At 43.7% G+C, this 13,287-nt stretch overlaps 1 protein-coding gene across 1 annotated transcript; it reads left to right on the top strand.

The window, feature by feature from the left end:
- The first annotated feature begins 11,186 nt into the window (after positions 1-11,186).
- On the top strand, positions 11,187-12,536 carry RRS1 (regulator of ribosome synthesis 1). The gene has a single exon (XM_021555608.2). The coding sequence runs from the start codon at positions 11,320-11,322 to the stop codon at positions 12,406-12,408; it is 1,089 nt and encodes a 362-aa protein (XP_021411283.1). The 5' UTR covers positions 11,187-11,319; the 3' UTR covers positions 12,409-12,536.
- Positions 12,537-13,287: the final 751 nt, after the last annotated feature.

Below are 13,287 nucleotides of genomic sequence, written 5' to 3'. Positions count from 1 at the left end.
CACAATTATCATCAATGCAGCTTCTGGAGGTTCTTCCCTTTCACAGTGCTGCTAATGTATGATTTTTGAATTCTTGATGCAATCCTACTAGCCCACAAACACCAATGTGTTCTCTTGGGAAAACTGAAAAAAATATTAGGAAAGTGTAGGGAATAGGTGGAAAAAGCTCCTTCCTGAATTATCATTCACAGTGCCTGTGTATGTAATGCAAGTTACAAGGATGCTACTTGTGGGAACCCCAGCCTTGCTCTGGGGTCCCATGTGGTGGTGAAATTCCTCCTCCAACCCGTGATTCCAAAGCAAAACTACACAGCCTCTTGTTGTTTGGTCTCAAGGCAGTTTATTGTTAATTATCTAACAGATTGTGTTCTGCAGCTGCTTGGTCAGCAGCCTGGGCAGAGGCACACACACACCCTGACATCCTCTCTGTTTGCTGTCTTCTTCTTCTCTCCCCCTGCCCAGGGCTGCTGCTATCTTTCATATGATATATTACATATTACATGTTTATAGTTTTCTCCCAATACCTACTACCTATATTACAAAGTGCTTTTCTACTCTAAACCAATCTGTGAGTGCCAACATCACCAAGAACATGGAGGCAAGGAAGAAGAAGGAGGAAGAACAGGATCAGCCCACTTTCCTCCATCTTAGAACTTCTGACCCCCATGTACAAAGTAAAAACCCCGCTGTACAAGTGCTAAAACCCCCATGTACAATACTAAAAAAAATTTCCCCTCTACTTTGTAACTACTTTTACTATACTATCCAACCTTTTGTGTCTGCTTTTTCCACCTTCAAAGTTGGTAACTCATTCCATGGTTCAAACTCAAAATCACAGCTGTTTCCAGCTGTCTGTCAGGGTCTAAAATGCTTCTGACCAAGGCCTGGAACCTCTAAAAATGTCTGAGAGACATTTTGAGTTCCAACAGTTACTAATTGTCTGGAGTATCTGCATGATATTTTCCCCCTTCCACATCCTTTTCAACAGCTTAGCTTAATTTTACTCTCTAAGGGTACCTACCCGTATCTTGCAGATACTCAGACAATTAGAAACATCTTTGTACCTAACTGTGCCCTAAATGTACCCTCAGAAACAAACAAAACAGAGCAACTCTGGCCAGACACTGAAAATCTGTGTCCTTCTAATTAGTCTCACTGAGAGGCTGTGCACAAAAGCAGGATCAGGTAGCTGGCAGAGCTAATATAACTCAAGGCAACATCAAGTTACACCTGTCAAGGCTCAGGCTGTAGACCTATACAGTAGCAATGACAGAATTTGGTTTGTAAAAGCTGCCTGGATAAAAAATCCCACATAGCTTTCATAATGAATTTAAATAACCTCTCAAAAAATAGTTTGTACCATACAGAAAAAGGTCACAAGAGTACTTCTTCTTCCATATTATTTGGCTTTGTATTTTTTCATTCTTATAAAGTGATGTACATGGCCAGCAGTTACTTGAGGACTCTGTTGTAATAATGTTAGCAGAGAACAATTTTACTGAGAAACTCTATAAGGTGCATGAGTGGACTCACACTGAGAACAAATACACAAAGTATTCATGTGAGGCACTTCCCAAAAGTTGTGCACGTTGAAACATATCATAACTCCAACAATCTCTTTCAAATGTTCTATTGGTACCTATGCTCCTTCATGTTGATATCATGGTGAGAATGCAGAGCTTTATGATTTTGTGCTCAGTGATGTACACTGCTGGAGAATTTTGCTTTCAAAACATGCAGTTAAACACAAACCTCACTTCAAACCCTTAAATCAGTAGGACTCTTCATGTGCCTGGGTACCTTCCCGAATGAGGCTAAAAGCAAGAGGGGTTTCCCCACCTAAATTAGCTAAAGATGAAGCTGAGAGATGAAGCAAGGTAGCAGTCAGTGCATTTTGATTTGCCTGAACAGCTCTCATCTTGCATTATGTCTCATTAGCTTGGCAAACTCCCACTCACTGCCCAGAACATGTGGGAAACCTAACTAAATTTTGCTCTTCTCTATCTAAAGTGGTAACATATTAGTGTGCTTTTAGCGCTACTACAGCAAAAGGGTGCTTCACATTTAATGTCAAAATGTGTTTTCTGGACCCTAAAAGTTCTATCATCCCCTCCGTTTTCAGACAGAAGTATAATGTGATGGAAACTTTTCCTTGAAAACTGCTGTCTTGCCACCACCCTGAAAGACAGCAAAACAAAGGAGTATTTCAAGTCACTTCGGGGGTTTGTTCATCTGGGCTTTTTGCAAAGAGCAAGTATGTAACAATCTGCTGAATTTTCCAACTTTATAATGAAACCAACACAGAAGCATAGCCTGTGTCCTGTTTGATCACATCTCAGATAATCTCCTTATAAAAAAAATGGTGAGTTTCTAAAAGGAAAGGATTGAAGCGCCAGTTCATAAAGTTCTTAAATTCATGCTTAATACAGTCTGCTTGGGCTGACTTGTAAAGTGGCTAACTTGCAGAACAAAAGCAGCTAGCTGAAGGGAGGCGGGAAAACAGGTTTGCAAGGATAAATTCTTTTTATATGTATGCAATTTTGAACTAGTGTTATTTACACAGAAAAAGCAAACTTAAATGTGAAAGCATAAAAGCAAGATACATTTTTTGCCCCAGAGGGCAGCAATCAATACTGCAGTCAAAGTGCATTTTCCCTGTATGTGAGATTTCATGCCACCTTAAAAACCACTGCTAAATCCATTGAGATGATGATCAGAAATCTTTCAATTTCCAATCCAAACACAGCCTTTTTGTCTAAAAAGATGTTTGATAGTATCCATCTACTTTTCTTTTTGTTCAAATTGCTTGAATTTAGAGAGTTTATTTAAAAAACTGGCTTAGTGTCAGATGCTTCCATCATGATAATCCATAGCCTGAACACAGTCTGTGAGTATTCTCCGTCCATCCTAAATCATCTACTGGGTTGTTTTTTTTTTTTCTCTAATCAGCAAAAACATAATGAGAATATGCTTTACTCAGAGCTATTTTGCACTGTGGGATCATTGCACAGCTTGAGTAAATTGGAATGAAGGAAAAGCTGTGATCATTCAAACCATTTATTTAAAGAGACGTTGCTCACCTTCTTCTTCCCTACTGATCTTCTAAGAGGCATTTTTGAAGTATTTTTCCATGTAGCTTTCCTCTTCTTTCATCTACTCTCTCTGATTGTAGATGTCTGCATTTTCATTGGTGTAGGCTACAAAACCCAGGAAAGGCCTTACCAAATGAGTGGAAAGCAACTGTTTTCCAATACATAACTCTGCCCACAGCAAATGAACATCTGGGATTTTCCATGACCCTGTAATTGACCAGTAACATCAATAAGGGTTGAGTCACAGGCTTAATTCACAACTCAACTATTTCCCAGACTTACCATCAACTCTTTCTCAAACTTATCAACACCTGTTTCTCACACTTACCATTCACACTTATCAAGCATTTATATCAGTGTATTATAGGAAAGTTCAGCCTGCCTTACTCACACAATTTAGTAATACTTTGCCAGGTCCCCAAAAGTGCTCTGTAGACCTGCGCCAGAAACTCACTCTCTGACACACCTGGACACTGGAAGTGGCTGCTCTGCCCACCAAAAAAACAGTCCAGAGACAGGCTGAAGCAAGATTTCCTCAGAGATCATGGGAATTCAATCTTGGTGCATCACAGAAGTAATTAGAAACACTAATGGGCATGATCAGGGAAGAGCACAGGCTATCAAGAGCAGCTTCAATTACAGGGACAAGTAAGTAAATACAGGAGGATTAAGGGGCTTTGTAGATGAAATTGAAGATGTCACTGCTCAGTGCAGGCAGGAAGGACTGAGTGCACTCTAAAGGTCCCTTCCAGCCCAAACTATCCTATGATCCTGCATATGCTTTCATGCAGTGAAGAAGAAGGAACAGCAGAAGGGAATGAAAGTGATGAGAGGAAAACAAATGTCCAGGTGGTTGTTTTTGTAAAGAATCTCCAAGACACTCCAGATAGTGTATTCTGGATGGAGCAAAGCAAGTATTTGGAAGCCCAGAGAGGAGGCAGGTGTAGCATCACCTTCAAGAGAAAAGAAAGTTGTCCTTTGTCAAAGCTAGGGATATTTGGGCAGCTAGACAATGTACATGCTATACAATGTACATGCCCTGTAAATGCCATAGAGAAAGAGGCAATAAGGAATAACAATGCAGCCCAGCAAACATTTGTATTTCCATACAGTACCTCACACTGACAGGTAGTCCAAGAAGCAGAGATTGAACACAAGTTGTGTGAGAAATCTGCAGATTTTATACCAACAGTTAACAGTGTTGTGGATTAAGTCATTCATGCACCCTTGGCTACAAAAGTAAACCTTCTATTTTGTCCCTTTTGTTTATTGTGTGAATATATATATTTATTTTCATTTCATTGCTCTTAACTACTGCTACACACAAAATTGTCCTGACCTGCTTTAAAATTTCCTTAGTAACTCAGAAAAATTACAGATTGAGCAGTTACCACAGCACCTGTAGAATTCTGGAAACTGAGAATCTATCCTGTTTTGTCCCTTATCATGTAGTGCAGTTGCTGAGGAACAGAGGCACATTGCAGAAAACAAAAAGAATAATGATGCACTGTGCAGAATAGCTGATTTAGGTTTGTGGCAGCATGAGGGAGGCTTTGAACTGCTCAGAGAGTCTTATCCCCTCCAAGGACTCAAGAGCCCTGACTGCAGATTAGGACAGGGATTTCCTGCACCAGCTCTGAGGGCTCTGATTCAGCAGCAGCAGCAGTAGGGAGGTTACCTTGTGATGGCAAACGTCATTGCTGTGTCCAATTATTCCCACTCCACCCATCTGAGATGTTCCCAAACCTTTTGCAGGAATGACTGAGCAGTCTACACAGCAACTTGTTTAGTTTATAGTATATTATAATAAGGTGACAGCAAATTGCTGCAATTTTCCCTTAACACAGCAAGCTGTGAACTCTGGTTGCTACAGGAAGAGGTATGGGTGATCTCTGCAGCCACAAGAGCAGTTAAGCCACCTTTACAAGACAGACTTCTTCAAGAAGAGCTTTGGTAGCCTGCATAGGTACAAACTATGATTGATTCTCCAAGGAAAGCCATCCCTGATTGTGAGTCAAGCTGTGGCTGATTCCCATGGGGGGAAAAAAACAGTTTGAGAGATTACTTTTCCCTCTCAAATGCCTGGCCATGAATTCACACTCCCACCCCACCGCAGAAGCTATGCTGATTCAGCAATCCTGTGAGCATGGCCTGAAACGTGTGAATTGACTACGTTAATCTCTAGGACTTCTTTTTCAGCAAATAAGAACTATTTTAACCAAATCTGTCGTCACTTGGCAATGATGTAGAGCCACAGCCCTAGGCTGTATGACATTTAAAATGAATAATATTTGTTTAACAGAATTTCTCCTAATTTACTCTTAGCCACAACATACATCCTAGGTAGAAGCTCACAGAAGTTTACAGATGATTCTTGTCTTGCAAAAGTTATCTGCGTACAAAAGGATCTACATCTGTGTACAAAAAGATCTAAACCAAGATCTAAACCAAGACTATTTTCCCATTTCATTAATAGCTATCAACTGGAAATGTATTAGCAAGACCTTGAAGTCTTTAATGTAGCTTTAAGAACAAAATGGTCTATAAACACAAAACTGAGGACAAAAGCCCATCCTGACAGATCAGCCTTGCTGATGAATAAAAGGTTACAAACCATGTTTGTGATGCCTTTTTCTTGCTGCCAAATAGTGATGAGGTGTTGAAGACACTTTTGGCAAGCAGGACTTCAGCAGGCATCTCCATGTCATCCACCAAGGTTTGGGAGAAGATTCAGGCAGTTGAGGTGCATTAAATAGTTGTGGTGTGTGAATGAAATGATGCTTGGATCTATGGCTAGTCTCAGGTTCAAATTTCCCCAAAAGATTCCTGAAGAATCATGGTCCTGAGTGCATTGTATTGTCTTGCTTTAAGATCAGGCCTCATATTTTTTTCCTTTACCAAAATCAATATTTGTATCTCTTGCATATGTGAATGCTGTTATCTGCATAGGTTTAATCACATGCATGGAGTAACTGTACATGCACATAAAAGGATGAATTTGAAAACACATCCTAAGAAGACCACTGCTGGGACAGGTATTATTTATGACTCACAAAAGCAAGAGAATATAGGAACTAGCATAGTCATTGCCAGCAGACATACATTTACCCTTCTCTCATATTCATAGTATTGAACCTCTTGCTCCATTTAATTTGTCTTGTGTCCTTCTGTCAAAAAAAATCAGTAATGACTGTGGCACATCTTTTATGTCATGGATGAAGACTTACATGTTTCATCTCACTTCCAGTGTTGGAGATAATTCCAACCCAACCCAAGAACAGAGGAACTTGTTTTGCTCTTCTGTTTACAGTGTAGACTCAATCAAGGACAAATCTCTGAGCATGACAGATTTGTTCTAAAGTAGGAAATGTGTTTATTGGCTTTTTTTAACTTGTAGAAGTAGTCTTATGCCAAAAAGTAGGTCTACTCTAGACAGATGATAAGAAGGACTGACCCTGGAACAGGAATGTGTTACTATGTTGCCATTCTTTCCATCACTGCCTGATAAAGTTCTCATTCTGTTCTTTAACTTATCCTAAAAAACACCCAACAAAACCAAGGCGCACCATTGCTGGTATTTCTAATATTAAGACTGTGCTACAAGAAAACTTTCTCAAACAAAAATCAGGTCACAGTTAAGCTCATAAAAAAAGCAAACCACATCACAATCTGTTCTCAGTCTGATTCCCTAATGCATAGCAAGATAAGCATCAAGCACTTGGGAAAGCCTCAAATTAGCTTAGCTTTGTTCTGTTTACCCAAAATCAGTTCAGTGAAACCACACAGTTACAACCAGTCAAATGATGGAAATAGATTCTGGCCTACCCATCACTATCCACAGTGCCTGCAGTCATCCAAATCTCCCTGCTATCTCAACAGCTATCTGTGTTCTGGCTTCTAGACTAAAAATCAGCTCTGCTTAGTTATCCACTTGTAACTGCATTCCAACTACCTAATCTTAGGTTTTGCAACTAGAGCTACAGCCTCCTGACTTTCATCTGCACAGTTTGGGTTTTTTTGTTTGTTGGGTTTTTTTTTTTTTTCATAAATACAGCACTGTGCTATAATCACATGAAATCTTTGGACAGGAAAATGAAACCTGCCCATTTACAAACCAACCAGAAATGTTTTGAAGTGTGTGAGCACAGATAATATCATCTCCATCAACACAGCTTGCTTAAGATTAAGCATGTCCCCTATGAGGTTCCTAATAAGGCCTTACAGTGGTGAAACCATGAGAAGGAATGCCCCATTATCTGTAATGAGTAATATAATTCCTGTAATAGGAAAAGCTCTGACTACCAGATGTATTTTTGTTATACTGCAGAAGTCAACTCACACATTTTATAAAAGATGGTGCCTTAAATCTTTGTAAGTTTTTTATTCCTTACAGACAGGTCTTTTACATTATATGGACTAGCAACTAGGAAAGAGTCTGTTTAGTCAAATTTGCATTGCTGTGTTTTGCTATTTGGTCTGAAAAAGCACTTATATGTCCCAGGAAATAGGACACATACTGAAATACATTAAATGTATGTTACAGGGGTTAAAAAAATGTATCAGGAAGCAGAATTGGGTCCATAAATTGTTGTACTTAATATAGCTTCAGTGAGCAAACAACTTCTCCGTTTTACAAAAAAAATTCTACAGCACAGATTTTTACTTCAAAATGTACTGAACAAAGTCAGTGGAAGGGAATTATTCTGAGATAGTGTGGATATTTTAAGGGCACTTTCTACTATTTTCCAAAATTATCATCACTTTGAGTTTGCCTGATAAAAGTGTTCTTCATAACAATCCTCACAGCAGGCTTATGAATTGATTGACTCATCTTATAACTACATCTACTGCCATCCAGAGGTAATTGGCAAAAGTTTGAAAAGTAAATCTAAGTTAATGGTATCACTAACAGTGAGACATTAATCCTGTACATGAGAGCAGCTCCTATCAAACACAAACCTCAAGTTGCAGCCCAGCTGAACAGAAAGTATAAAAATAAAAGTTAAGTAGGATAATTCTTTATTCTTTCTCACAAGAAAAACAAACCTGATGGTATGTCACATTGATGTTGTAGTACTTTTGGTGCATCACGTATATTCTGCATTATGCTTTCAAATAATCTTTTGAACTAGTGTTTCTGAAAATTATACTCTACTGTATTTCTCATGCAGCTACATTTTTTGTGTGGTTAAAAAAAAAAAAAAGACCCAATACTCTACAGCCTTCTTCACCTCAAAATAAAACTGCACTTTGCAAGAGAATCCAAACCCTCCCTGGTCACATCCAAGTAAAGAAAGCAAGCAAACAGTAAGCATTAAGTACATATATGCACATACTGTGACATATATTGCTATTGTTCATACTGAAGAGATAAAGTACCTCAGGGAAAGGGAGAGCAATGATGAAATTGTTTCATTATCTACAGACTGTAAGTGCCCACAGTTAGATGTTGCTGAGCCCTCTATCTGAGCACAACCCATAGGCAGCCTGTGAAATGTGATATCTGATATGCCAAAAGGAACACAGGAACCCCAGAACAGAGATGATCAAAATGAATAAACACTTCTAAAAATTCATTCTTTTAAAAATTGCTGGAAGAGTCTTTTTAAAATAATGAATTAAACATGAGATAATAAAAGCATTCATTTCCTAAAAGCTGTTTCTATTACTGAACATTGGTATTACCCTTTCATCTTTTGGAAAGCCCAGATTTGCAGAAGTACACACACATCTATTCCTTTGACAGAAGCCATGCACCTGGTTGCAATCCCCAGCTCTAAGCTGGGAGTACAAGCTCAAAGCATGGCTATGGTTACTACAGTCAGCTCAGAAGCCCCTCCTCAGAATGGGACAGTTTCTCAGAATATCCATGATTATTTACAAATCTCTGTTTATAAATCTTTTCCAATATTCTTCCAACAACCACCTTCTCAACCACATTGTGAAATCACAAACTGCAAGCACCAAAAGCAAGGTTGTGCTCTGAGGTGCAGATTCCTGAAATACATAAAAAGGCTGGAATTTAGATCAACACAGCAGTTTCCAGAAAGTAATTTTTACTTCTGAGATTCCTCTACATGTTTTCAGGTAAAGCAACATCAATTCCTGACATGCGCTCCTTCTGCTATTCCAGGGGGAATCATTAACAGTTCAAGCAACTTTGGAAGTGCAAGAGATGACATCCTCTCAGCCCAAGGCATCCACCTGATGCATTCTGGACTTTGTACAAATACAGACCAAAAGAACTCCAAGATATCTGCATAAGGATAAAAGAGGAGGGTACCTGGATCAGTGTAAAGGTATTAACCAGACTACCAAAATGGTGAACCTTGCAGTCCAAAAGTTCAAATTTATGCCTAAATCTAGATAGTGCCCATGTACCTCTTCAAAAAACTGTCTTTAAAATTAATTTTATCTGCAATTCCAGGGTAAAGTATGAGCTACCCAAGAGAAGGTACAAAATATTATCCAATGCCATCTTGTGGTAAACAAGAAAATAGTCCATGCCAACAAGCTTGGATTTAAATACATAGGGATTCTGTTGCTCCACAGTATACAAGTCATGCTCAAAACGGCTGACTTGGGGAGAAAAAAAATTCTTGGTTAGACTGTGGCAAAGTTGTGTTATGCTAGCCATTAGAATTTAAGAATCAGGTATTTGTCTTCAATGTTTTGTTTAATTTCAATAACATTGCTGTGGCACTACACTCAGAATAATTTCCATCACTCCAAAACTAATCTAAAGGCAAAAATGGAATAATAACTTAGAAGATAACTATACCTTGTATAAAAACACCCATAATTTCCCTCCACTACAGCTAAGTGTTCTCATGAGCTTGTTTTTAGGGCACCAGGGATCAGCTCAAAATATCATGGCCACACAAGCCAAATCACTGTATAGCTATAAAAGGATTCTTCTGCAGCCCATTTATTTAAAAATAGCATGGAGGTATCTGTGACCCAGCTGACCTTTAGGAGCACACCATATCACCCCAATCACCTCACTTATAATTATGTCTGTTGAGACATCTGCCAGATGATACTGCTTCCCAAATGCTGTTCCACCCCTCCCTTCTCTGGAGGGAGATCTACCCACAACACCTGTGTCAGTCTCGGTGGAGTTGCAATACAGCACTTGAATTTTGAATTGAAAGAGCACTCAGTGGGACTGTTCTACAGCAAACAGCATCAGAAAGAATCATATGCTTTAAAAAAATCAGTAAAAGAAGCGCATAAACAAACAACACACACACACATACACACCAAAAAAAAAAAAATTAAAAAAAAGGAAAAAAATATGTTCCTGTGTCACCGTCTCGGTGTTTGGATGCCACAGCACATCCCTATTGCAGGCAAAGGCAAGGGAATCTGCAGGGCCCCATTGACCCTACAATGGTCCTACCACTCTGCTTTGGGCATTTGCCTCCCTTCATGTCCTGAGTCTTCCCACGTATGTTCCACCTCAGCACCACTCATGGTAGCAGCATGAGACAGATTTGGGGCCACCCCGAACCCCACACAACCCCAGCTTGGGGGTCACAGAGGATTTCATCAGTATCATTGGTGATCATCGGTACCACAGGTGAGGGGTCCAGAAGGTGAAGTCCCACGAGGAGCGGCCAAGGGAGCTGGGGCTGTTTTGCCTGGAGAAGAGGCTCAGGCGCGATCTTATCCTTCACTACAACTAGGTGAAAGGAGGTTGTAGCCAGGTAGGGTTTGGCCTCTTCTGCTAGGCAGCTAGTGATATAACCTTGAACTGCACCAGGGGAGGCTCAGTTCAAGTATTAGAAATAATTTCTTCACAGAAAGGTTGATTAAACAGTGGAATGAGCTGCCTAGGGAGGTGGTGGAGTCACTGTCCCTAAAGTTTTTTAATGAAAGACTGGACGTGGCATTCAGTTTCCTGCTCTAGCTGACATGGTGATGTTTGGTCACAGCTTTGACTTGATGTCCTCAGAGGGCTTTTCGAGCCCAATTGATTCTGTGACTGGCAGGGCACGTCCATAAGCCGCTTCCCTGGCAAAGCAGGGCTCCTCCGGCAGGCCGCGGGGAGCCGCGGCGCCCTCTGGCGGGCCGGCGCGGCGGGACTACATCTCCCGGCGGGCATTGCGCCCGTCCCGCCCGAGGGCCCGGCGGTTCTGGGCCCGGCGGTTCCGGCGCGCTGACCCGGCGGAGCTTTCCGTGCTCCGGGGCAGCGGCGGCGCCGCTCGCACGTGTAGCCGCTGCCATGGCGGCCGTGCGGGTGGAGGCGGTGCTGGCGGCCGCCGAGGAGCAGGAGGCGGAGAAGCGGCGGAGCATCACGGTGGAAAAGGAGCTGGAGCTGGAGTACGACCTGGGCAATTTGCTGGCCGTGGACCGCAACCCCCCGCCGGCGGCGGCGCTGCGCGGGGCCGGCCCGCGGCGGGAGGCGCTGCTGCAGGCGCTGGCCCGGGACAACACGCAGCTGCTCGTGTCCCGGCTCTGGGAGCTGCCGGCCGAGCGCGCCGGCGGCGCCGGGGGCCCGCTGGTGGCGCAGCTGCCCGAGCCCACGTTCCGCCTGCCGCGGGAGAAGCCGCCGCCGAAACCGCGGCCGCCGACGCGCTGGGAGCAGTTCGCGCGGCTGAAGGGCATCCGCCGCAAGAAGAAAACCTCGCTGGTGTGGGACGAGCAGGCCAAGGAGTGGCGGCGGCGCTGGGGCTACCGGCGGGCGGGCGGAGACCCGTCCCGCGCCTGGCTGGCGGAGGTGCCGGCGGGCGCCGACCCCGAGGAGGATCAGTTCGCCCGGCTGCGGCGGGAGAAGCGGGAGCGGGTGGCGCGCAACGAGCTGAACCGGCTGCGCAACCTGGCCCGAGCCCACCGCGCCGGGAGCGCCGTGCCCGCCGCGCCCCTGCACCCCACCGGCCACCAGGACCGCGACGAGCTGCGCCGGGTCGCCCGCGTCGCCCGCGTCTCCACCGCCTCGCTCGGCCGCTTCCAGCCGCGCCTGCCGAAGGAGTCGGCGGAGCCGCCCTCCCGCAGCGGCGGCAAGAAGCGCCGCTTCGAGCCGCTGCTGGGCAACCTGGCGGCCGAGCGCAGCCGGCAGCTGGAGCTGCTGCGGGACATGGGCAGCAAGAAGCCGGTGCTCGACATCACCCGCGCCGTCAACAAGCAGCTGCGGCAGGAGGAAGCCGAGGCGGCCGCTGCCAACAAGGGCAAGAAGCAGTCGAAGCGGGGCAAGCGCGGCCGCCGGCAGCAGCGGCCTGGGCGCAGCGGCAAGAAGAGCGGAGCCCGGCGGCAGCCGCAGCAGCAGAAGGCTGCGGGCGGTGGTGCCGGCGCGGGCAGGAGAAAGAAGGCGTGAGAGACAGTGTGCAGCACGGGCTGAAGATGCCCACCGAGGCGTGGGAAGGGACTGTCACTGCCAGCCTCCTGCCCGGTGCTCTATTCACACACGTATCTGTCAATAAATGCGTTCTGACCTTTCTAAAATATCCTGCGTTTGGCTTTTAGCTGGTAGACAAGGAGGGCTGTGTTCTCCATCCAAGGGAAATTGGTGTCCTGTGAAGGGAGAAGGGTGCACCAGTTCCCTCCAGTCTGGGGATGTCACAGTGACTTGTTTCACAGGTAGTGTCGCTTCACAGTTGGCCTGCAGCATCTCTGCCAGGACAAAAGCTGAGCAAAGCTGTTTTCAGGTGGCTGGGACTGGACCGCAGATGCGACCTTGAGTTTTGATGGAGTAGCAGCCACAGGTCCAGTTAAAGGATGTGGCTGCTGCTCTCTGCCTTGGGCAAGTGGCCTGACGGTGGAGCTCTTGCTCTGTAAGTCAGCTTCTGCAGCTCAGCTCTGTGGTATTCAGATTCAGTTACAAAAGGAACATGGAAACTTACTGTAAAATTTATTGCAGGGCCTAAGAAATTATACAGATTTTCCACAGCATTTTGTTGATGAAAAAAAGTCTGAAAAAAGCTGCTGAGCAGCCATTGAGTTCAGCAGAAAAATGTTTGTATTGTACAGGTTAAAACCTAAATTTCTCCCTGTCGTAACAGTAATCCATCATTTTATAGAAATAATCTTGGTGTTTGCCTAGCAGTTTGAGAGCAGGTAGTAGAAGTTGTCTGAGACTTCTTCCCATTACTCTTGAAGTTTGTAATGTTGCATATACAGTTGAAATAGAAAAAAAATTCTGCTGTCTCAATGTGTGGCTTAGCTACAGGGAAGATGCTGTTCACCGGTAAGAAAG

The sequence above is a fragment of the Lonchura striata genome, chromosome 1 (genome assembly GCF_046129695.1).
Source record: "Lonchura striata isolate bLonStr1 chromosome 1, bLonStr1.mat, whole genome shotgun sequence".
NCBI classification, from domain to species: domain Eukaryota; kingdom Metazoa; phylum Chordata; class Aves; order Passeriformes; family Estrildidae; genus Lonchura; species Lonchura striata.
Note: the sequence above shows the minus strand (reverse complement) of the source record. Positions and strands in the feature narration are given on the sequence as shown.

Bases quoted from the DNA above. Each gene is read 5' to 3' on its own strand.
- RRS1 (XM_021555608.2), top strand. From the start codon at position 11,320: ATGGCGGCCGTGCGGGTGGAGGCGGTGCTGGCGGCCGCCGAGGAGCAG.